At 36.3% G+C, this 26,601-nt stretch overlaps 1 protein-coding gene and 1 long non-coding RNA gene across 4 annotated transcripts in view; one reads left to right on the top strand and one right to left on the bottom strand.

The window, feature by feature from the left end:
• Positions 1-26,601, bottom strand: part of LOC116275369 — a 126,451-nt gene that overhangs the window by 40,532 nt on the left and 59,318 nt on the right. The gene's annotated exons all lie outside the window — the stretch shown is intronic.
• CENPW (centromere protein W) lies at positions 6,270-15,232 on the top strand. Its single transcript, XM_031667455.1, has 3 exons — positions 6,270-7,115; positions 12,865-12,978; positions 15,088-15,232. The coding sequence occupies exons 1-3, from the start codon at positions 6,990-6,992 to the stop codon at positions 15,112-15,114; spliced, it is 267 nt and encodes an 88-aa protein (XP_031523315.1). The 5' UTR covers positions 6,270-6,989; the 3' UTR covers positions 15,115-15,232.

Genomic DNA, 26,601 nt, shown 5'->3' with positions numbered 1-26,601 from the left:
GAATACCTTACTTCAAGGGTTCCCAGACTTACAGTGAATGAATAAAAACTGTCACTTTTTGGCAGGTCCAGGGATTGAAGACTACAAGTTAAATCTAAAGTCTACCTTGGTTTGGCTTCCTAGCCCCAAGAGGTTTTAAAATCTGATTCCTATGTTATCAATATGGAGAGAAAAAGTTACATTTCTAAAGAAAAGCTATACTACACCTGTTATTAGATTGTAGCTTTGTGCATTGCTTTCAAGTTCTTGTTATCTACCTGTAGACTAGACTAGATTCTAAATTCTTCTAGGTTCCTCCAATCCAATTTTCTTCCATAGAGTTATTAAAAGAGAAACTACTCTCTTCTTGAAGTTCTATAAGTGGAAAGTAGATGAATTTTAAGGAACAAGTCTCATGCCTAATGCATGGGTTACACAGAAAGTTTACCCTACTACCTGACACTATAGCCAGAGATATTCAAACTACAAAGAAAGACAAGAAGTTTATATTTTCATGTGATAGACAGCTTTTCCAAGATGACAGAAAATGGCTCCATATCATAATGAGACTTTAATTCCTTTTAATGCCTAGTTTTTTCACTTGGAAGACAATGGTCATTGATTTATTTAAACTGGTTTCCCTTAATCCTAGGTTTGTGGCTCAATACCATTATGCAAACTGAGACTATCATATTAATACTAATTTACCTTATATTTCCCCTTTTTAAGTTGTGTATCTGTTACTTGTTAAATTTGTGCAGCAGTACAAGTACTAACAGAATAAAGCTGACCCAGCACTTCGAGATGATAGCAAAAGACTATGGAACAGACAAAAATTGAACTTAATAATGGACCACAGGCTTAGCTGGAGAGCCACTCTCTTTAAACCTTTCTGTTGTTCAAATCTGGCTAAACGGATTTTGAAACTGATTTTTAGCAGTCACTCACTCCCTCCAATGTGGGACCAGACCAATAACCCAAGATAAGTCCATCCTGGCACCATGGAACAATCAAAACCGAATTACAGGATGATTTATTAGCAGTGCTTTTAGACAAAAGTCTTGATTAAAATTGGGAAATATCAAAGTTGTTGACATCAAAATGGACTCATTCATATTTTTAAAAAGTGACAAATTGAGCTGGGCATGGTGGCTCATACCTGTAATCCCAGTGACTTGGGAAGCTGAGATAGGAGGATCACTTGAGGCCAGGAGTTTGAAGCTGCAGTGAGCTATGATTGTGCCACTGCACTTCAGCCTGTGTTGACAGAATGTGACACCATCTCAAAGCAAACAAACAAGAGAAACACCTGACAAATAGAGCTGGGGAAGGTCATGAAGTGGGGTGGGAGATTAATAAATGCCTTATAACAAGAACTATCACAAAAGGGTCTGCAAAACCCAGAACTTTTCACAAAGGCCATTGCAATCTTAACACAAAAAATATTTCTGCAAGGACATCTGCCCAGCATTTGCCTGTCCAATCTCAGACTGACACCATAGCCAAGGTTCATTGTCTCAAAACAAGTAATCCTCTTCATTTTTTGTTTTAAAGCCCTTGTCTTTCTTGACCAGGCACAGCGACTCACACCTGTAATTCCAGCACTTTGGGAGGCTGAGGCGGGCAGATCACTTGAGGCCACGAGTTCGAGACCAGCCAGGGCAACATGGCGAAACCCCGTGTCTACTAAAAATACAAAAATTAGGCATGGTGTGTGTGCTTGTAGTCCCAGCTATTTAGGAAACTGAGGCAGAAGAATTGAGAATTGCTTCAACCTGAGAGGCAGAGGTTACAGTGAGCCATGATCATGCCACTGCACTCCAGCCTGGACAACAGAGCAAGACTCTCTCGCAAAAACTAAAACCAAAACCAAAACAAAAATAAACCCCTTTGTCTTTCTTTACTTCTGTCAGTATGCACAAATTTTACGATGGCATGCATACTCCCATTACAATGCCCTGTTCCTGAATAAATATTATTTTTAAGAAAACCTCTCTGTCTTTGTTATGTAGATTTACAATGTGATGATGGAAACAAAAGTTAGAGTGATGTGCTTTTAAGAGGGAGGAAGGGACCATGGGCCAATGAATGCAGGTTGCCTCTAGAGGTTGGGAAAGGCAAGGAAACAGTCTTCCTTAGAGTCTGCAGACAGAATGCCACACAGTAATACCTTAGTTTTAGGACTTTTGATCTTCAGAACTGTAAGATAATACATTTTTGTTGTTTTAAGCCATAAGTTTGTGATAATTTGTTACATTGGCAAAAGAAAACTAATACATATGACAACATGTGTCTCTATTACCCTCTTAATAAAAGTTATTTGTCTCCAATTCTATTATAAATAAAGCTACAATAAAATTTTTCTCTATGCAGAAGCAAACATTAGATGGCAAAAAGTGTTACAAAGAAAAATGAACCACAGAGATGGTTAGGGATTTCAAGCCATTAGAGATATGTATAATTTATTTTGGTAATTGTTTAATAACTTGCTTTTCAGAAACAACAACAACAATAATAATAATATCTGAATTTTGGTATTTGCCAATTTCCATGTTGTAAATACATGTACCATCACCAGTCTCTAGCTACCAACATAATACTACTGAACACAGAGCTGGGATGAGATATCAGATTCTGCACATGACTGAGTATGTGTATGTATGTGTGTACATGAGCTTCTAGGCATATACGTAGTTACATGTGTTTATACTGTAAACAGAAGATTTCTCTGATACTTGTCAGAGCAAAAACCTGAAAGAGGTGATGAAGCCACCTATGCAGATAAATGGGAAAAGCATTCTTTTTTTCTTTTTTCTTTTGAGACAAAGTCTCACTATGTTGCCCAAGCTGGAGTGTACTGGTGCCATCTCCACTCAGTGCAACCTCTGCCTCCCGGGTTCAACCAATTCTCCTGCCTCAGCCTCCTGAGTAGCTGGGATTACAGGTGTGCACCACCACGCCCAGCTAATTTTTGTATGTTCAGTAGAGACAGGGTTTCACCATGTTTGCCAGGATGGTCTTGAACTCCTGACCTCAGGTGATCCGCCCACCTTGGCCTCCCAAAGTGCTGGGATTACAGGCATGAGCCATCCTGTCTGGCCAAAAAGCATTCTTAGCAGAGAGAATAGTTAGTGCAAACACCTGATGGGTGTGTGAGTATGTTGTGCTGCATGTACTTGAGGTCTGTCTGAAATATCTTAGTCTGTTTGGGGTGATATAACAAAAATAACATAGATTGGGGGGCTTATTGTCTAAGTTAATTTTCTCTTGCAATTACAGAATGCTTAAAACTGGGTAATCTACAAGAAATGAACTTTATTTTTTTTCAATTATGGAGGCCAGGAAGTTAAAGGTGAAGGGGCTGCATCTGGTGAGGGCCTTCTTGCCAGTGGGGGCTTTCTGCAAATTCCTGAGATGGTGCATGGTATCACATCGTGAGGAGGCTGAGCATGCTAATGTGTTAGCTCAGGACTCTCTTCCTCGTCTTATAAAGCCACAGTTCCCGTTCCCCTCCCATGATATCCCATTAATCCATTAACCCATGGAGGGATTAAATCATTCATAAAGACATAACCCTCGGGACCCAATCACCTCCTAAAGGCCTCACCTCTCAATACTGCCACAGTGTGGATTAAGTTTCAGTGTGTTTTAAAGGGAACATTCAAACGATAGCACTTATAAACAACAGAAATTTGTTTTTCACAGTTCTGAAGGATGGAAAGTCTGAGATCATGGTGCCAGCAAAGTCAGGTTCTGGTGAGGGCCCTCTTTTGGGGTTCATAGATGGTGTGCCTTCTAGCTATGTTCCCAGCTGGTGGAAAAGGGAATGCAGTCCTCTGGGACCTCTTTTATAAGGAAATTAATCCCATTTATGAGGACTCTGCCCTCTACTCACGACATAATCATCTCCCAAAGCCCTTACCTCTTAATATTAGCATATTGATGATTAGATTTCAAAATATGAATTTTGGGGGGACAAAAACATCTGGACCATTGAATCTATTAAGGAGACTAACACAGTTGGTGGAGAGTGAGTTGCTCCATTGTAGAAGATAAGAAAGTTAATTATATATTTGTAAGTGCATGTGCATTTGTAGAGGGCAGGTAAGGCCTCAGGTCATTATAGGGACTTTGTTTTTGATTTTAAGGGAGACAGGAAACAACTAGTGAAGCCTGAGATGACATAATCTGAATTAAATTTAGCTCTTCTGTTGAGAAAGAATAGAAACAGATTGAGACACTCTCAGGAGGATGTTGCAATAAGCCATGTGAATGATGGTGTCTAGGCCAAGTGCAGCAGCAGTGGAAGTGGTGAGATGTGATCAGATACTGCAAGCAGAACTGACAGAATTTGCTGAAAGATTGAATGTGGGGTGAGATAAAGAGAGGGACTAAGGCAGATTCCAAGATTTTGGCTTAAGTAATTGGAAGGTTGGAAGTTCTAGCAGATAAGATAAGTAAGAGAGTGGGAGAAACATGTTTGGGGAGCAAGGGCAGATCAAGGCCTAATTTTTGACATGGTGTTAAGATGACTTTTAGAATTCTAGTCCATCAGATGAATGGATATACATGCCTGAAGTTTAGGGGAGAATCAGCTGGAGATGTAAATTTGGTATTTAAAGCCATTATACTGGACAAGATCACATGGGGTATGAGTATAGATAGAGGAGAAATCTCAGGATGTGGTCATGGGGTACTCTAAAATTTAGAGATCAAAAAGAAAAGGAAGAACCAGAAAAGGAGACTGAGGTGCTATCAAGTACAAAGAAAAACAGAAGAGAATCATATCCAATTAAATATATTGCTTTATGGAAGGAAAAATCATGAAACTCAACAAATACTTCTGATAAGACGAATAAACTGAAGCCTGAAAATTGGCCATAGGACTTGCAAGTATGATGCTATTGGTCATGTTGACCAAAACAATTTTGGTGAAGAGATAGGTAGAAAAGTCTGATTGTACTGGCTTCAACAGAGAATGAGAGGACAGTATTTGGAGACATTGAATTTAGCCAACTGTTTCTAGTTTTGTTTTGTTTTGTAGAAGGACAACAGCAAAAGGTAAGGTTAAGAGAGGGTTTTCAAAAACCTGGAGATATTATAAACTGTGTGGATGCTGATGGAAAAAAATCGGCAAAGAAGGAAAATTCATGAAGCAGAGGAGCAAGGAGAATTGCTACAGAAATGTCCTTAAGAAAGGGGAAGGGGCTTGATCTTGGGCACAAGTGTAGTAGTTCGCATCTCATCCATGGGAGCAGGTGGAGACGGATGGGAAGATAGGGTGGTGAAAGCATACAGAAAGTCTCCATGGATTTTTTAACATTTTATTTTGTTGTTGAAGCAATGTCATCACTGGAGATTGAGAATGAGGTAGGTAAGAAAGAATAGAAGGCATGACATAGCTGTTTAAGAGAATGAGTAAATGAATGAATGGCTTTAGGAAATATCAAAGGATTGTTGCAGTACTTAGAGCCCACATGAGTGGTCATGAATTTGAATTGAGATCACACATATACCTGTGAGTGTTGTTTTCCTAAGCCAATATTAATACACAGATGCAAGTGTTGAATAGATTGAGATTTTAACTTAAGCAGAGTTGGAATGTTGCCAGATTAGTATGAGGATAAAAGAGAATGGCTAGAAAGTTGTGGAGAAATACAGGGGAGTATTATGATGATCAATGCACAATGGGCTACAGGAGGGAAGATAAGGCATAGAGTGGGGTGGCAGGGCTGTGGGGGTGTGGTGAGAGGAACTGGAAAAGATAGGACAGTAGTCCCAGTAGCATCGAAGAATTGTTGGAGGGAGTAAGTTCAAAAGATAGAAGATGCGGTTGAAGAGAGACAACTAAATTGAAAGTGGCAGATCAAACCGAAGGTAAGGTATTTAGTAATGACACCACCTAGGGTATGACCACAGGCGTGAATAACTCAAGGGTGTAGGAGAAGATGATCAGCAGAGAGGAGGTCTTAGAAATGGGAGGTCAGATAGCAGAATGATCATTTGTGTGGGTGAGATCACAATAATATAATATTGAGATCTCAATAGAGATAGTATTAGAGATAATTATAATTAAAATGACAGCGGATCTCAAAGATTGGTCCGCAGACTAGCAAATGCCAATGTCCCTGACTTGTTAGAATTGCAAATTTTTGAGTATCCCCTAGATCTAGTGAATGAGAAACTCTGGGAGCCGGGCCCCGCAAAGAGTAGTTTAACAAGTCCCCTAGGTGATTTTGATGCACATTAAGGTTTGATAACTATTAATACTTCTATAGTAGGACAGATGATAGATAAATTAACAGCTTGAAGAAGTAACACAAAGTTCAATAAGTTAGCATTAAACTACACCTGAAAGTTGTTGCAAGGTTAAGTGAGAGGAACCTTAAAATTAAAGGGAGCAGCATTTGTAAAGAAAAGCTAGAATCATGAAAAGACCTAAGGTAAGATCAAATGAAATTATGTAGAAGTGTAAAATTCTTAACTGTTAGTATCTGAAAATCATGCATTCCTTGCTAGGAAGGCATTGCATTGGTGCTTTAGGAATCCTGATAAAACGTCACAAACTTCTGTTCATTGGTATTAGGGACAGAATAGAGTGAGTACTTGAAGAACTGCCTTGGCTTACCAATCTATCTCTCCACAACTTCCAATCATCTCTAGGGAACCTAGCAGAAATAGTTTCACAGAGCAAAAGTTATAATACAGAATGTGATGAAAGGAGGAGGCCGACTCTTAATGACGTCAGGTATTCCCGGGACCCGCCCACCGTGGGCGTTTTCCACCTACAGCCAGGCGCCTCCGGGGGCGGGGCTTGCTCAGGGTTGACGTCACTACTGAGCGACGGGCGCGTTCCGTTGGCGGTGGATTCGAAAGTTCTGACCCGGGTTTCTCTGCCTGAAGAAGCGTAAGAGGGACCGGATTGTTATCGCTGGCCCAGTGTCCCCGGAGTTTGTGTGCGATACAGAGAGCACCTCGGAAGCTGAGGCAGCTGGTACTTGACGGAGAGGATGGCGCTGTCGACCATAGTCTCCCAGAAGAAGCAGATAAAGCGGAAGGCTCCCCGTGGCTTTCTAAAGCGAGTCTTCAGGCGACAGAAGCCTCAACTTCGTCTGGAGAAAAGTGGTGACTTACTGGTGAGATTCCATCCCTTCTCGGGCTGGGAATGGGGCACGGGAGAGGTAAGGGCAGTAACCTCCAGCCTTTGTTTTTCCGCCCCGAGCCAATTTATAGCTCTTTCAGGCCCATGTTTAAGGCAGTTCCAGCAATGACAGGTTACGTATGCCCTACCCTGGCATGTGAGTTCATATTCCTGGAGCTCAGTTGTACCGGGCCGCGCCGAAACGTAAATATCTGGATCTTCTTAAAGGGAGGCTCTTAGTCACGTGAGCTTAACGTACAGTTACTGCTTACAGTTTTTAAATATTGCTGTTTAGGGACACAATCTGGCACCGTGATTAATGTACTTGCAAAGGGTATGAAAGATTCACCCTTTAAAAAATAGATTTTGGAATTCAGTCTGTGCCATTTTTATTTAGCTATTGTAAAAGGCATTGCTCACATGCCTTTTAAGGGCCTCCCTTCTTGCCTCCCTCCCTTGCCTCCCTCCGTCTCTCCTCTATTAACGCATTTAACCAAACATGTTGCCCTATTTCCTCTAGGTTAGGGTGCTTACTAAAGGACCCTGATGGGAAAGTTTATTTGTAGGAATAATGCTCTCAACTGTTAATTCATTTTGCTAGACAAATAATAGAACACCTAGTCAGTTTTTAAGCTAGACTACTAAAGCCTGCTTATCTGACTCATAATACCTGAAGCATAATATTCTCCTAATAAGAAGCCACAATCAACCCACTGTATAATAATGTTTCTGCCTTGAAATAAATTCAGTTTGTGTGTTGAATGCTTGGAACACATATTCCTCTGGCACAATGAACGCTGTTTCTCTAGGTTTAAACCACAGGAGGCATGTTCGGTATCTTGTCCTTGGCTCTTTGAGTAAAGGAGCCATTACAAATGGACACATAATTTCCAGGAGATAAAGGTACAGAATTGTGGATAATAAGAGCATACTGCATGAATAGTCTTGGGAATGCATCATCCTAGCTGTTCTTAAACTACATTGGTTTTTCTACCTCCTCTTTACTCTTTTACTTCCCGGAGTTCTCCACTGCTACCGTATCTGTTTCTTCCTTTTTGCTAAACTGCTATAGAATTATCACCACTTTTCTCCATATTTGGTCTCTGAAGCCAAAACACAACAAAAACACATTTTCCCCCAGAAAAGTATTACTTCAATCTTCTGCCCTTCTTTTTTGTTACTTTCTTAAATCCTGTGAGAAGAGGCAATACAGGCTGTCTTGTGCTTCGACCCCAATTAACTACCCCATGCTGGTGATAGAGGTGGCACAAATGAACGGAATTAAAATAAAATTCACTTGCAAAACATTTTTACGTAGTATATTATGGAGCTTTCACTGGGGCTTCTAAATGGAGGGAGAGGAAATGTACCTGATCAAAGATATCCAGGAGACTACCAACTGGTGCAAATTGCTTAGTCGAAATTTCTCAAGTAGTTAGCATCCTCCCACATCTACCCCTTTCTTCCTCTGAAGAACCCATGGACAGAGGAGCTCCATAGTGCGGTGGGATCCAGGTGGCATGGGAAAGTGGGTGAGTTGAAATTTCAAGCGGTTGCATTGATGGGGTATAGAATGTTCTTTTGGTCACTAGATTTTCCCAGGTAGTATGCTCGTCGTCTTTGGCTTTCATTAAACAGTTCCCCTTCACTGTCTGGTATATGGCATGGTTTATAGCTTTCTGCTCACCTTTGACACTTCATAATCTTACCCAGTTCAATGAGTTATCAGAAAGTTCAATGAGTTAGCATTAAACTACACCTGAAAGTTATTCCAAGGTTAAGTGAGAGGAACCTTAAAATTAAAGGGAGCAGCATTTGTAAAGAAAAGCTAGAATCATGAAAAGACCTAAGGTAAGATCAAATGAGATTATGTGGAAGTGTAATTCACTTGCATCCCACATCATCCACAAAGTTTTCTGTAGTTAAGGCAGTTAGTTTTGATCGGTTCTTTTTCTGAACTTGGACAGCAGTAAGAGTATACATCATACAATTGAGCTGCTGGGACTCTTAACACTGTTGTCTAGGAGTTTCATATGTTGATGCCTCCTAGTGCGGTATGCAGCTTCTTGAGGAGAGTGAGTAGCTCCTTTTTTGTCTCCCATTATCTTTAACACAAAATTAATCTACTTTTATGCTGCATTTGTACATGATGTTTCTTTTGCTTGAAGAAGTCTTCCCTCTACTTGGCAACGTACAATTTTTTCAAAATCCAGTTCATATGTTACTTCAGTGAAGCTTTCCTTAATGTCCTTAGAAAGGATCAATCTTATCCTTCTTTCCATCATCTGTTGTCACACATTTGCCTTTTTCTTTATGGGTTTGATTATCCTACTAGTCTGGGAACTTGAATTTGGAAATTTTTGTATTCCTGGTGTTTTGCATAATAGCTTCAACATTCTGAGTCTACAATTAATTTTGTAAATGCAACTGTATGTGGATTGATGTTATTTCTAGCATTTTATTTATAATTTCTTTGTATTATTTTATCATTCTTCACTAGCTTTTTGTTATTTTGTTTGTTTTATGCCTTATTTGATTGTTTAGCCCCAGGGATGATACTAGGGAGAGAGTTAACATGTTAAATATAAAGAAATGCTGTGCAAATATCTGGGTGCTTATAGTTCATGTAAAATTCAAAAGTGCTATGACAAAGGGAGGAGGAAGTCAGACTGGCCCAGTCTTTCTGTCAACTGAGACTGTAATAAGTATTTCTTTATAAATTTTCCTTTGATTTATTTTTAAGCAAGCGGATTTTTAAAAGTAACTTACTGATGGAATAGCTTACCTTTTTCAAGTTAGAATGCCTAGCTCATACCCTAAAACTAACTTTTGTTCTGACCATTTTAATATAAACCTTAGTGCATTGGAGTAAGGTTGCTTGAAAGCATATAGGTTACTTGAAAAAATTTCTGTGACATCTGAAAAAGTAATACTAATTTGTCTCAGTATCTGTATTAGGGTTCGCTAGAGGGACAGAACTAATAGGATAGATGTATATATGAAGTGGAGTTTATTAAGGAGTATTGACTCACACAGTCACAAGGTGAAGTCCCACAATAGGCCATCTGCAAGCTGAGGAGCAATGAAGCCAGTTCCAGTCCCAGTCCCAAAACCTCAAAAGTAGGGAAGCCGACAATGCAGCCTTCACTCTGTGGCTGAAGGCCCTAGAGCCACTGGTAAATAAGTGGTGTAAGTCCAAGAGTCCAAAAGCTGAAGAACTTGTAGTCTGATGTTCAAAGGCAGGAAGCATCCAGCACGGGAGAAAGATGAAGGCTGGAAGACTCAGCAAGTCAAGTACTTTCACATTCTTCTGCCTGCTTTATTCTAGCCATGCTGGCAGCTGATTAGATGGTGCCCACCCAGATTGAGGGTGGGTCTGCCCAGTCCACGGACTCCAATATTATTTTCCTTTGGCAACACCCTTACAGACACACCCAGGAACAATACTTTTCATCCTTCAGTCAAGTTGACACTCAGTATTAACCATCACAATATCCATGGCTCATGACCATGAAGAGGAAAGGGTATTCCATCTAGGTTAGTGAATTAAGTCTTAAGACACTGTGGTTTAATCAAATCTGATTTTTAAAAAAACTTTTTTTTGCCTTATTTGGGGAGATGTGGTGGGGTCTTCATGCAATAATAATTATTAGCTACCTACTATGTATTAAAAAATATGTTAAGGGACACTGGGGATAGAGTGTTGAAAAGGCTAGGCATAATTCGTGTCCTTAGAGTACACTGAGGAAGACAGCTAAGTGAGAAATTACAGCATGATGTAGTCTATGCAGTGATAGGAAGTTCAGAGTGCTGTGGATCAATATAACCTTACATCTTGGGGGAAGCTGGACTTTTCAGAGAAGTCTATAAACAAGTAGGATGCCTAGAGGCAAGGTTGCATTTGAATTCTCAAAGAAATTCAAAAGGCCTAGTGTAGAACTGGAAGCTTAGAACAGTGAGAGGTGAAACTAGAACCCCAGTCAAGTGGGATTTAGTGTTAAGGAATTTGGAATTTATGCTGAGGGTATCTGGAAGCTATTTACCTTTAGAAGTACAAAGTATAGATTAACAAATGAAATTGTGCCATATTATGGGGTGTTTTTGCTACCAAAATAAATGGGCTATCATTGAAAGTTTAAAAAATAATTGGCACAGTATAATGTAAATAATTGGTATTGGGTTGCTTTATCTCGGAGTTCTTGTGAGAATCAAAGAAGATAGTGCATCAAAAATGTACCAAAAGAGTATCCACCTTTTATAGATTGTTCATCTTGTTTAAATTCCCAAACCTCTGTTTTCTCCACATATCACTAGAACATTATTAAACACCTATATAACAATCTATTAAAGATTTCTGCGTTATAGAAAGCATTAAAACACCATATTACTAGTTATTTAACATTTGATGAACTGTGGGAGAGTGTTCAGTACACAAGATAGTGAATATTAAGTATTGTGTATAAATTGTTCTTCTAACTGCAAAGATCACTTGCCATGATGTAAATAACAAAATAAATCATGTTAAAGACACTATCTAATTGGATCTAAGTTGGTAGTGCCCTCAGGTACCTGGCAGAAGCAAAGGATGGGGAAGATATGTCCAATAATATAAATAAGAGTACTACATATGATCCTAGATTGGAGACTGAGATACAACTTTAGCTCACTTCACATTGTCTTCTGCTTGGATTACATGTACTTTAACTTTTTTCCAAAGAATGTGCTTGTAGATTAGGACTTTTGTTGCTTTGGATGGTGATTTTGAGTAAAATACTTAACAAAATGTTATTTTATATGACATATCAGCACTTGTTTATACATATATGTAATCAGATAATATTGATATATTATCTGATGATGAGTACATATGTTTTGCTTATGTAGAGCTTGTTTCTGTAAGAATGTACAAGAAAGTGTCAGCAGTGGTTGATTGGGGGATGAGATGGGGAATAGACTTATTTTTGATAGTCTATCCTTTTATAAACTTTTTTTTTTTATATTTTTAAAATAATTATAGACTCAAAAGAAGGTGCAAAAATAGTACACAGTTTCCATGTATCCTTTACCCAGCTTTCCACAGTTCTCATATCTTACATAACTATAGTTTTTTTATAGACTTTTAAATTTTTCAGTCTGCTTATATTACCTACTTTAAATAATTTTTTAAAAGAGGCTTGAAGATTATTAATAGTAAGTATGGTTATTTTATGATAGTTGTTGGATGACAAATAACTTGACCTTTGTGCATACACTTTTCAATTTACCAGACTTAAACAATTTCAACTATTAACATGTTTTTAAACAAATATTTCAAATTAAATATATCTGTTTAAAAATCTTTGACCTCAGATTGTAGAATAATAACCTAAAATGTAGTTGTTGGTATGTTTTGATTTAAAAATTTCTGGAAATTTTAAATTATGTTGTAAATTAAAATCCATTTGGAATCAGAAGCAGGAATATTTGTTACTAAGTGAATCTTACATACATTTTGATATGTAATGATGCTTTACAAAATGGCCTTTGGTCTGCCTTGCATAGCTTGTTTTATGTATTGCAGTGACCAAGTCTCTCTGCAGGGAATCTAAGAGGGACTGAATTCTATGTAATTTTAAATAGACTTAATTTACTTAATCACAATGGTAAATAGTATAACAATACATTTTGAGATAATTTTTAAAAATCATTATTTCAGTGCATCAGTATTTGAACTTAAAAATCCACTTGGATTTTCTGTTTTAAAGGTCCATCTGAACTGCTTACTGTTTGTTCATCGATTAGCAGAAGAGTCCAGGACAAACGCTTGTGAGAGTAAATGTAGAGTCATTAACAAGGAGCATGTACTGGCTGCAGCAAAGGTAAAATCCAGATTTCTTTTCTTGAGCAAGAATTAAACTTCAAAATTACCACTCGTTTCATCACCTCTCCCTGATTTGTATACCTTACTCAGCTTTGTTGATTGAGTCGATATTTGGCCTTTTATGAGTTAATTATTTTAATTAAGGAGTTAGATTTCCTCCATACGTATATTATTGATTTCCAATGGTAATATTAATGGCCACTGCTTTAGAGGAAACATTCATGTTCCTACAGACTGCTAATCTGTAGACGGAGAAGATATATCACTTTGAAATTTATCAAAACTTACTTTCTTCTTGATCGTTTAAAATTATCCTAATTACCTCATTGTATTAGTCCATTTTCACACTGCTATAAAGAAATACCCAAGACTGGGTTATTTATGAAGGAAAGAGAATTCACTCACTATCAGAAGAACAGCATGGGGGAAACCACCCCCACGATCCAATCACTTCCCTTTCTCGACATGAAGGGATTACAATTCGAGATGAGATTTTGGTGGGGACACAAAGCCAAACCATATCACTATTTGATTTCTTTTAACTTTGTTTTGGCAGAGGTTGCAGTGTGCCGAGATGGCACCATTGCACCCTAGCCTGGGCAACAAGAGCAAAAGTGCGTCTCAAAAAAAAAAGAAAAAAAATATATACAAGTAGAGATGATTGCTTTTTCCTGTTATTTTTATGTAATGTTAAGAATATGTTGTCTACGGCGCAGTTTTCCAGATATGTTCCTGAAAATGTTATTTCCAAATGATGTTAATCAAGGCCCTACCTTAAACGCTTCTGTGGTCAAAGAAGTGTAGATAACCTGGCATAGTCACAGTATTATTGTAGAACTTGTTTCTATAAGAATATGTAAGAAACTGGCAACCACAATTGACTGGGGATGATAGAGGAGAGAAACTTATTTTTGACAGTCTACCTTTTTGTAGACGTTTTTGTTTTAAATTTATTTTAAAATAAGAAGGCACAAAAAATAGTTTAGAGTTCCCATGCACCCTGTGTCCAGTTTCTCATAATCCTAATGTCTTATATAACTATAGTTTTATAAAGTTATGAAAGGCCAAGAGAGAAATACAGCAGTAAGGAAACCTGTTGAACTCCGTTTAGTATTTTGTAAGCTTATTTGAGTACATAATATACTCAGCATTTTGTAAATTCATTTGACTATTCAAACTTTGTTTTGAAGTACACATGATATTTTCTTGTAGAACAGAGAAGTACTAACCTAGACAGAGATTTATTTGATGGTCTTGTGGAAGTCTAGAAGTGTGCATGTCTTGGCATTTTCTAGGGATTTTAAATTATCTTGCAATTATAAACATTTCGACAAATTTCTAGACTGTTAAAGTCAATGTAAATATTTTTCTGCAGGAAAAACAAGGCTTAAGATATTGAAGAATATACATGTATTTTTTAAATTTAGGATTTGTATTAATAAACTGTAGGTTTATTTACTTAAAATCGTAGATAAGTTTTTTTTTTTTAAAAAAACAGATATTCTGACTAATGCTGTCAGTCTTTTTACAACTAAAAATCTCCTTTTTTAAAAAATTTGTACCACAGACTATATATTTTAAAAATAATCTACTTAACAAGTTGTTCAGCATAAGATGACTAGTTTTAGTCTCAAATGATTATAATTCCAGTCCAAATATAATAAATTTAATGTTGCAGTGGATTTGTCCTACTTTATAGTTGTGAAATGTCTGATTTATAATAGACTTTTTGAGTTTTAGAATATTGTTTAACTCCTTAACTGGTATTATGTAACTCCTAATTTAGATAACTAAATTGTATAAAAATTTCAAGTTCGAAACCATTAATCTGAACACTTTTGGCTTACAGTGGAAGAAATTAACATCAAGAGGTAACTAATAAAGCCAGGTTTTTAGAATCTAGGCATGTTTCATATTCATTGAGATAAGACTATTTTTAGAGAAATCTAAGACTATAAGACAAAAGATTCCCTAATCATCTTCCAAATTCGGTTTTATAAAGTCAGTCTTGCATACTATGCACCCAGGACTATTTAACTTTTTGTTAAGGAATGATGTTTTGTTTTTCATAGATATTATATTAATCTTATTTTTTCCCCTCTTACAGGTAATTCTAAAGAAGAGCAGAGGTTAGAAGTCAAAGAACATATTCTTGAAAGTTATTATGATGCCTTCTTTTGGGCGGTAACAGATCATAAAGACTTTTTTACACATCAATTAATTTGGGATTATTAAATATTGGCTATAAGTGATGTGTGTGTTTGTATTTTTTTTCTGGCATGAAATATCTCAAGTAAATGCATAGGACTATTTAACTCTTTTATGGAAATTACTATTATTTTTATTTTAAATGTCCTCTAGTTCAGTTTGCTTTTGTTTTGTTGCTATTACAAATATTTTATGTATCAAAAATGAAATCTTAACTATATTAAATACTTTAAAAATGTACTTCTTAGAATTACGTTTATATATTTAGATTTAGCCACAGTTAACTATGGAATTTAATCTCTGAAGAAAGACAAATGCAGTCAAATCTAGGTACACTTTCAATATTTTAACTTTTAATTAATTAATTAAATTAATTTGCAAAGCTAAGCAATCTACTTTTACATTATGCCAGTAGTAATGTTATAATTTCTCAACTGGACAATGATAAACATCAGGTAGGTTTTTCAAAACCTCTCTTCCTCCCAAAATCAAAATAATAGAAATTATGGAGCAAATGACTTATTTTCTTCAGGTCTCATGGATTTAATAGATAATTTTTTCCCCTAAATAAGATAATTTAGAAATTTATTGTATATCATCAAATAGTTATTACTTTTAACTTGTTATTTAGAAATAATTATAGATTTCAACATGTAGTTGCAAAGATAGTACAGAGAAGTCCCATGTACGGTACACCCAGTTCCCCCAGTGGTTACATCCTACGTGACTATAGTATAATATCAAAACCAGGAATTTCATATAGGTACAGTGTACGTGTGGTTCTGTTGCCATTTTATGGTGTAGATTTGGTTAACCACTACTGTAATTAGAAATGTTTCATTACCAAAAAGATCTCCTTGTGCTATCCTTTTACAATTACACCTTCTTTAAAATGTGTCCTACCCTAGCACCATTCCTAAACCCTGGCAACCATGAACTCTTCTCCGTCTATAGTCTATACTTTTGTCATTTTGAGAATATCATATGAATGGAATCATACAGGAAGTGACCTTTGGGCATTGGATTTTTTTCTTAAGTTGTTACATGTATCAGTAGTTTGTTCCATTTTATTACTGAGTAGTATTCTGTAGTATGGAAGTACCACAGTTTGCATAACCATTCACTTAAATTGAGGGGCATTTTGGTTACTTACAGTTTTGGTTATTACAAATTGTTGTGAAGGGTCATCTGCAGGATTTTATATGGACATAAATTTTAATTTCCCTGGGAGAAATGCCTGGGAGTTTTATTCTGAGTTCATGGTAAGTATAGGCCTCGTTTTTATTTATTTTTATTTTTTTAAGAGACTGGATCTTGCTGTGTTGCTTAATCTGGAGTGCGGTGGGGTGATCATAACTCATTGCAGTCTCAAACTCCTGGGCTCAAGTTATCCTCCTGCTTTAGCCTCCCGAGTAGCAGGGATCACAGGTGCAACTTGCTGTGCTCAGTTGGCTCAGGTTTAATTTTTTAAAAAGAAATGGCCAAATGATTTTCCAGGGTGGCTGTACCATTTTACATTTCCATTAGCAGTGTATGAGAAATCCACTTTCTTAATATTCTCACAAATATTTGGTAATGTTACCATTTTTTAGTTTAGCTGTTCTGACAAGAATATGTAGAATTGTGGTTTTAATTTGCATTTTCCTGATGACTGATGTCTTAGTTTAGGCTGCTATAGTGAAATACCATGCACTGAATAGCTTATAGATAACATAAATTTTTTTCTCACAGTGTTGGTGGGCCAAAAGTCTGAGATCGTGGTGCCAGCATGGTCAGGTTCTGGTGAGGGTCCTCTTCTGAATTTCAGACTGCTAACTTCTCATTCTATCCTCATATGGAGGAAAGAAGGCCAGAGAGCTCTCTGCCTCTTTTTAAAGGACATTAATCTCATTTATGAGGACTTTATTCTCATGACCTAATTACCTCCCAAAGGTCGTACCTCCTAATACCATCACACCGGTAATTAGATTTCAACATAAGAATTTTGGGGGACACATTTAGTCCATAATAGCTGATGATGAACTTATTTTCATATGCTTATTTGCCATCTGTATATTGACTTACACATTTTTATACTGTAATGACATCTAAGGGAAAGAATACCTGTGTGGTCAGTCTTGTACAGAAAGCCTCATGGATTCATAGTTCAGCATAATATAGTAATATATATAACATATGTTACTTAATTAGTAATTTTTTAAAGCATTAATGTGAAAAAAGTTAAATCTTATTTGTCATGTAAGTATACATGTTTAACATAAAATTATATTCTGAACAAAAATAGTTACAGATAAATAGGACTTCTCAACAAGTCAAATTTACATTTTTGAAAAATTTGAAAAAAAACACACAACTAGAATATGTAGTTAATGCTGGATAGTTCTGTAAATGTAATTAATATCAAAATGTTATTTTTCCTTTAAGAGCTGGACTAGGGAATTTTGGTTTTAGGGTGGTTAGAACTAATGTGCTCAGAAGTAATGTCTTTTTTTTTTTTTTAAATGATGTTTTCCCCATCTTTTCTATCTTTTATATAGTGATAGATCATCATAATTATGCAGTTAATCCCACCGCCTTGTCCCTGAAACAGGCAAGGTGGAAAGGGGAGAGAGAGAGAGAGATAGATTGTGTGTGTGTGTGTGTGTGTGTGTGTGTGTGTGTGTGTGTGTGTGTGTATGTATGTAAGTGGAGTAAGATGAGGGAAGTTGGTAGAGTCAGTAGAAGTAGGTGATGGTATCCGTGTGATACCACACAGCCAAAAGCCTCCTTTTGGAGGCTTTCTTGTAGGTAGGAATTTTGCTGTTTTGGTAAAAAATTATAACTCCAGCATTTTCATGTTGGGGAGTTAGAGACTGAACTAAACCAAAGTCAAAATGAGGATAGTAAAAGTGATACGATAAATGTATTGGCTTGTTTTCTATATTGTCTGGGGTGTTTATATGCTACATATGTCCCTACTTGAGTTAGAAAAGATAAAGAGAATCTAGAATGTGGAGTTCATTAGAGGTGGGGAAAGATGTGTTTGTTAGATTAACTGAATGTTGAAGAGAGTGAGACCTTGAACAAGTAATTTAACTGGAGCCTCAGTTTCCCCATGTGTACATTTAGTAACTACTGTTTTTGGCCACATATTTTCCTTTTTGGGAAAATCAGGATGACTTCAGTTTTGACTTCATGATTTTGGGTGATCTATATGTCAACTGTGGGTTTCATTTTTACTTTAAAATCCTCAACCTCATTTTAGGTCTCGATTGCTGAACATGAGATGGGTATGAGACCTTAAGACGGATATTTAGTTCTTCCTCCTCAGTATTTTAATGTTGACAATCAATATAGTACCTTGTGGCTCTAGATAAGTTTAAGAACAGTATACTCCCTAGATTAGTGGCTTTCAAGCTTTACTAAGCTTCAAAATCACCTGGAAGGTTTGTTAAAATACAGATTGCTCATGGGGATTCTGATTCTACTTAGGTGGGAGCTGAGAATCTGTATTTCTAGCAGGTACCCAGGTGATGCTAGTGTTGCCATCCAGGGGCCATGCTTTTGAGAACAACTGCTCTAGATCACAGGTTGGCAATATTTTTGTAAATAAAGCTTTATTGGAACACAGACACACATGTGCTGCTTATCTGTGGCTGTTTTCATACTACAACTTAGGGTAGTGTTGAGTTGTTGCAGCAAATACTGTGTATCTTACAAGCCAAGTTACTTAGTATCTGCCCCTTTACAAAAGAAGTTTGCTGACCCCTGTTAGATAATTCTTGTCCTATCCTCTGTATTTTGCTTTTACTTGAGCCAAACTGGCAAAAGAGGGATTGCTACTCCAGAGGCTACTTTTTGTTTATATTAGCTACATTGAAGTATGACACTTCTTCTGATTGGATTTAGTGAGGGATAGAGTTTTGACATACTCCAGTTATCACCAGCAAAACAACTATTTACATTGTTTTCTTGAGATATTATCATCTCTAATCCATGTTGCTTGTATTTCCTTTTTGAAGGAATCTACCTTACTGAGACTTGGCATTTCCTGTTTCCAATTAGCTATAAGAGTTTTGTTTGGTTAGCATTTGTATGATATATATCTTCCATCATGATACTTACAAACATCCTGCATTCTTTAGTGTGTCTCATAATCAGTGTATATTCGGGTTTTGTGTTTTCATCTTATCTGTTAGTCTTAGTAATTGGAATTTGCAGTCCATTTACATTTAATGTAATTAGTGCTACGTTTGGTTTCTATTATATATTTTACTATTTGCTGGTGTATGTGACCCACCTGCTTTAAGTACCTTTTTCTTTTTGCTGTTATTTTCTTTTGAATTAACTTTTATGATTCATTTTATCCTTTATTACTCTAGTTATAGATTCTTGTGCTAGGAATGATAACATGCATCATTGACTTGTTATATCCTCTATCAATCTGCTATTTATATAAACTTTTACTAAAGATTATAATCTGCACTGTTGACTATTTCTAGAACCTTAGAAGGCTTTAATGCCATTTACTTGCTGCATTTGATTATTTTAATTTTACATTTGTTGAACCATATAGACACAAATGTAGTATTACTAGTATCGATTGGTCCTGTCACTACTAAGTGAATATTTATATTATCACATTTACCATTTTCTTGGCTGATCATTTTTCTTTAACAATTTCATATTTCCCTATGGGATCTAGGTGTTTTTTTTTTTTTTTTTTTTAACAGTCTGAAGAACACTCTTTACTATTTTCTTGTAGGGACTGTTTCTTGATAGTACGTTCCCTGTTTTTTTTTTTTTTTCTGATGAAATATTTTACTTTAAACTTGAAAGATATTTTCATTAGATATGAAAGTCTAGATTGCCTATTGTAGCATGTTAAAAATGTCATTTTATGTCTTCAGGCTTCTCACGTTTTTTTTTAGAAGTTAGTGAGGCTTATAGAGAGTAATATGTCTTTTTAAAAAAATGTGTTGCTAAAGGTTTTTCTTTCTGGTTTCCAGCATTCTTACTATGATTCATTTTCCTAGGATTTGTCTTTTTTTAAAAAATTATTATACTTTAAGTTCTAGGGTACATGTGCATAACGTGCAGGTTTGTTACATATGTATACTTGTGCCATGTTGGTGTGCTACACCCAACAACTTGTCAGCACCCATCAACCAGTCATTTACATCAGGTATAACTCCCAGTGCAATCCCTCCCCCTTCCCCCTCCCCATAATAGGCCCCGGTGTGTGATGTTCCCATTCCCGAGTCCAAGTGATCTCATTGTTCAGTTGCCACCTATGAGTGAGGACATGTGGTGTTTGGTTTTCTGTTCTTGTGATAGTTTGCTGAGAATGATGGTTTCCAGCTGCATCCATGTCCCTACAAAGGACACAAACTCATCCTTTTTTATGGCTGCATAGTATTCCATGGTGTATATGTGCCACATTTTCTTAATCCAGTCTGTCACTGATGGACATTTGGGTTGATTCCAAGTCTTTGCTATTGTGAGTAGTGCTGCAATGAACATACATGTGCATGTGTCTTTATAGCAGCATGATTTATAATCCTCTGGGTATATACCCAGTAATGGGATGGGTGGGTCATATGGTACATCTAGTTCTAGATCCCTGAGGAATCGCCATACTGTTTTCCACAATGGTTGTACTAGTTTACAATCCCACCAACAGTGTAAAAGTGTTCCTATTTCTCCACATCCTCTCCAGCACCTGTTGTTTCCTTTTTAATGATTGCCATTCTAACTGGTGTGAGATGGTATCTTATTGTGGTTTTGATTTGCATTTCTCTGATGGCCAGTGTTGATGAGCATTTTTTCATGTGTCTGTTGCTGTATGCATGTCTTCTTTTGAGAAATGTCTGTTCATATCCTTTGCCCACTTTTTGATGGGGTTGTTTGTTTTTTTCTTGTAAATTTGTTTGAGTTCTTTGTAGGTTCTGGATATTAGCCCTTTGTCAGATGAGTAGATTGCAAAAATTTTCTCGAATTCTGTAGGTTGCCTGTTCACGCTGATGGTAGTTTCTTTTGCTTTGCAGAAGCTCTTTAGTTTAATTAGATCCCATTTGCCAATTTTGGCTTTCATTGCTGTTGCTTTTGGTGTTTTAGACATGAAGTCCTTGCCCATGCCTATGTCCTGAATGGTATTACCTAGGTTTTCTTCTAGGGTTTTTATGGTATTAGCTCTAACATTTAAGTCTCTAATCCATCTTGAATTAATTTTCATATAAGGAGTAAGGAAAGGATCCAGTTTCAGCTTTCTACTTATGGCTAGCCAATTTTCCCAGCACCACTTATTAAATAGGGAATCCTTTCCCTATTTCTTGTTTTTCTCAGGTTTATCAAAGATCAGATGGCTGTAGATGTGTGGTATTATTTCTGAGGACTCTGTTCTGTTCCATTGGTTTATATCTCTGTTTTGGTACCAGTACCATGTTGTTTTGGTTACTGTAGCCTTGTAGTATAGTTTGAAGTCAGGTAGCATGATGCCTTCAGCTTTGTTCTTTTGACTTAGGATTGTCTTGGCAATGCGGGCTCTTTTTTGGTTCCATATGAACTTTAAAGCATTTTTTTCCAATTCTGTGCAGAAACTCATTGGTAGCTTGATGGGGATGGCATTGAATCTATAAATTACCTTGGGCAGTATGGCCATTTTCACGATATTGATTCTTCCTATCCATGAGCATGGTATGTTCTTCCATTTGTTTGTGTCCTCTTTGATTTCACTGAGCAGTGGTTTGTATTTCTCCTTGAAGAGGTCCTTAAGATCAGAGCAGAACTGAAGGAGATAGAGCCACAAAAAACCCTCTAAAAAATCAATGAATCCAGGAGCTGGTTTTTTGAAAAGATCAACAAAATTGACAGACTGCCAGCAAGACTAATAAAGAAGAAAAGAGAGAAGAATCAAATAGATGCAATAAAAAATGATAAAGGGGATATCACCACTGACCCCACAGAAATACGAACTACCATCAGAGAATACTGTAAACACCTCTATGCAAATAAACTAGAAAATCTAGAAGAAATGGATAATTTCCTGGACACTTACACTCTCCCAAGACTAAACCAGAAAGAAGCTGAATCCCTGAGTAGACCAATAGCAGGCTCTGAAATTGAGGCAATAATTAATAGCCTACCAACCAAAAAAAGTCCAGGACCGGATGGATTCACAGCTGAATTCTACCAGAGGTACAAGGAGGAGCTGGTACCATTCCTTCTGAAACTATTCCAATCAATAGAAAAAGAGGGAATCCTCCCTAACTCATTTTATGAGGCCAACATCATCCTGATACCAAAGCCTGGCAGAGACACAACAAAAAAGGAGAATTTTAGACCAATATCCCTGATGAACGTTGATGCAAAAATCCTCAATAAAATACTGGCAAACCGAATCCAGCAGCACATCAGAAAGCTTACCTACCATGATCAAGTGGGCTTCATCCCTGGGATGCAAGGCTGGTTCAACATACACAAATCAATAAACATAATCCAGCATATAAACAGAACCAAAGACAAAAACCACATGATTATCTCAATAGATGCAGAAAAGGCCTTTGACAAAATTCAACAGCCCTTCATGCTAAAAACTCTCAAACTAGGTATTGATGGAACGTATCTCAAAATAGCAAGAGCTATTTATGACAAACCCACAGCCAGTATCATAGTGAATGGGCAAAAACTGGAAGCATTCCCTTTGAAAACTGGCACAAGACAGGGATGCCCTCTATCACTACTCCTATTCAACATAGTGTTGGAAGTTCTGGCTAGGGCAATTAGGCAAGAGAAAGAAATCAAGGGTATTCAGTTAGGAAAAGAAGAAGTCAAATTGTCCCTGTTTGCAGATGACATGATTGTATATTTAGAAAACCCCATTGTCTCAGCCCAAAATCTCCTTAAGCTGATAAGCAACTTCAGCAAAGTCTCAGGATACAAAATTAATGTGCAAAAATCACAAGCATTCTTATACACCAGTAACAGACAAACAGAGCGAAATCATGAATGAACTTCCTTTCACAATTGCTTCAAAGAGAATAAAATACCTAGGAATCCAACTTACAAGGGATGTAAAGGATTTGTCTTTTTTGTTATTGTTTCCCTTTTTATTCTGCTTGAGCTTCCTGCCTGAACTTTCTGATGCCATAGGATGGTGTTTTTTTTCAGCTTGGGAGATTCTTGGCCATTATCTTTTCATGTATTGTTTCTGCCCCATTTTCTCTCTCCTGTTCGATATTCTAATTATGTATTGTTCTTAGACATTTGATTATGTCCCACATATCTCTTACGCTCTTCCATTTTTCCCACTGAATTTTTTCTCTTTAAGTTTGGCTATTTCTGTTGACTTGTCTTTTGTTTCACTGATTTTGTCATCCGTTTCATCTACTCTCAAACATCTAATGGGTTCTACATTTCAGATCATGTGTATGTGTATTTTTTTCCTTGCATGCCTACATTTGATTATTAAAAGATTTTTATTAATATTCTCTGAGGAAATTCTTAATTGTTTTATCTATCTTTCTTTGTTTCTTAGACATATTAATTATATTTATTTTAAGGTAATTATCAACTAATTCCAATATTTGGAGTATCTGTTTTTTGTTTTCTTGGTTTTTGATCATATAGTCCTGTCTTTTGGCGTTACTAATAAAGTTTTTTCAAATAATTGGTATTTTGTTAAATAAAAAAAAGATGGTTGCCTCCACAGAGGGATCATTTTTTTCCCCGCTATGTAGATAGATGGCTAAGCACCTTAATGTAATTAGTGACTGTACTAATTTCAAGGCTTAGTTGTATTTCTCATGAGACTCACTCGGCCTCTTTTTACCCTTGGCCCTCCAGGTGTTTTAACTGGGAGCTTGCTGTGTTTTTTTGCAGCCCTTCTTCTGGCATGTACCGAACGAATGCTAATCTTTGACATGTGAGAATGCCAAAAACTCTGCTTTACTCTTCAGAGTCTTTGCATGTAGATATTAGTTGGTGCAAAAGTAATTGCGATTTTTGCCACTGCAATTACTTTTGTACCAACCTAATATCTACATACAAAAAACTGCAATTACTTTTGCATCCACCTAATACAAAAATTCTATAAATATCCTGAAGGAAAAGCTGACCTTTTAGTTAAAAGTCCTAGGTCTCCCTAAAAGCTGTACTACAGTAGCCTGGAGTCTCAACCTCCATTTGCCTAGAATTGATAAATGTCTCCATGGTAAAATTATCAGTAAACATCAGCTCACCTCTTTAAGTGTCTCCCTTTTGGAGTCTTATTCCCTCCATTTCTTGTCACCGTAGCAGATCTTTGCTGTCTTCAATTAAACGGTTTCTGTATATTATCTAGCTTTTTTTGTTTTCATTGGGAACACAGATTGGCCACATATATATTCCAACCAGGGTGACCAACTGTCCTGCTTTGCTCAACTGTTACAATTTAGTACTGAAGGTCCTGCATCTCAGGAAACCCCTCAATCCTAAGCAAACTGGGATAATTGGTCACTGTATTTCCAATCCACCTAGAAATAAAAGTAAGTTTAATTGAATATGAAACTAATATTCAGAAAGGTACTTTTAATAAAACCCATGTGGAAAAGAATTTTCACATTGAAATTGTGTGTTAAATTATTTACTTTAAAACTCTTATTACCATTTTTTTCATGAATAAAAGTGTTCCAGGCGGCAAATGCAAATAATTACTGTTTAGAAATTGTACCTACTAAAGAGTTTAAAAGAACATTTAATTATTATCTTGTCAATCATTCTTAAGCAAATAATTAGCAAACTCATTAGTTTTGTTTTTGAAATAGTTTTGAATGTCTTCCTCCTCCTAAAGTTGGAGTTGTTTTTTATAAAACTTGAATTTTATTTTCTCACTTTTTAAAGGTATTTTTTGACTGTAAAATGTTTGCCTATCAACATCTCAGAAACTTGTGCTGTGTTCAGGCTGGCCAGTTTGTCTTATTTTAAGGCAATAACTCAATACTCTGAGGGATTCATAACTAATGGGTACCTTAGAAAAGTGTTATAAAGGCACATTTTATGCTCTTGGGGACAGAAAGCTGTGTTCCATAACCTGAAGACAGTTATTTGTTTCACTTGTAGACAGTGTATCTTGTCCTTCCTGTGTTATACTGATATTTTAAGTTTGTCCATTAAATAATGCTACAAAGGTAGATGTGTTTCTTTAAAATATTGAGTTATAATTTTTTAAAAGGCTGCATTGAATATCAGGTACAAGACCCATTTTATTGGCAATTAATCTGTCTTGTGGGAGTACTTGTGCTGTCTTAAATTATATTTTAACTTATTTTTAACTTTTAATTTCACATTTCTTTGGTATTTTGCCATTCAGAATGGAAGCTCTTCTAGGACAAGAGCTTCTGATTCTTTAGTACTCAAAGTCCATGTACAGATGTTTTATTCACAAAATAAGAACTGGATTTTCAACTAGGAAGACTTAATAGAGAGGGAGCATCAATTCTTCCAGTTACATGTAGCCAGTAGTAATGCACCCATTACTTTACTTAACTGTAAGGTTAATAATCCAAGAGAAAGAACATTGCTGCATGTTTTAAGAAATCTGGATGCCTGTCTTGATGCTGTCACAAACTACACTTAGGCAAAGTAAGTCCATCTCTCTATATAAAATTAAGGATTTGAAGGAAATGGTATCTAACACCTAACTCTAAAAATAAAAAAGACATTAGTTTTTGAGAAAGCTGACATGGTGAATATCCTACTATTTGGATGTATCCAAGCCCTAACTCATGTTATCTTGAGTTTATAAACCACAACGTGATTATAACACTTTTTGTTTGTTTTTGTGTGCTGTGTGATTTTATTTGTAAAAAGTTCAAGTGTAGGTGAAACTAATAGGTGGAACTTTAAATTAGGATAAGGTTTTTCTCTGGGAAACATGGAGAAGGTAATGATTTGAAAGAGATATGGGACAGCGGGATTTGCTATGCTAGTAATATCAAAGATGCCAAAATAAATGTTTGAGACATTTAATCGTTCTTAATTAAACCCCTTAGTAACCTGAGAATATAATTATGTTTTGTTAACAGTGGCTGAACTAATTTACATTCCCATCAATTGTGTATAAGCATTCCCTTTTCTTTGCAGCTTTGCCAGCATCTAATATTATTTGACTTTTTAATAATAGTTATTCTGATTGGTATGAGATGGTATCTCATTATGGTTTTGATTTGCATTTCTTTGATGATTAGCGATGATGAATACTTTTCCATATGCTCGTTGGTCACTCGTATATCTCCTGAGAAGTGTCTGTTCATGTTCTTTGCCCATTTTTTAATGGGGTTGTTTTTTTGCTTGTTGGTTTAAGTTCCTTATAGAGTCTGGATATTAAACCCTTGTTAGATACATAGTTTGTAAATATTTTCTCTCGTTTCTGTAGGTTGTCTGTTTACTCTGTTGA

The sequence above is a fragment of the Papio anubis genome, chromosome 6 (genome assembly GCF_008728515.1).
Source record: "Papio anubis isolate 15944 chromosome 6, Panubis1.0, whole genome shotgun sequence".
NCBI lineage: Eukaryota > Metazoa > Chordata > Mammalia > Primates > Cercopithecidae > Papio > Papio anubis.
Note: the sequence above shows the minus strand (reverse complement) of the source record. Positions and strands in the feature narration are given on the sequence as shown.

Coding starts and splice junctions, on each gene's coding strand:
- CENPW (XM_031667455.1), top strand. CDS start 6,990: ATGGCGCTGTCGACCATAGTCTCCCAGAAGAAGCAGATAAAGCGGAAG. Junction 7,116..12,864: donor AGAAAAGTGGTGACTTACTG/GTGAGATTCCAT, acceptor TCTGTTTTAAAG/GTCCATCTGAACTGCTTACT. Junction 12,979..15,087: donor ATGTACTGGCTGCAGCAAAG/GTAAAATCCAGA, acceptor CCCCTCTTACAG/GTAATTCTAAAGAAGAGCAG.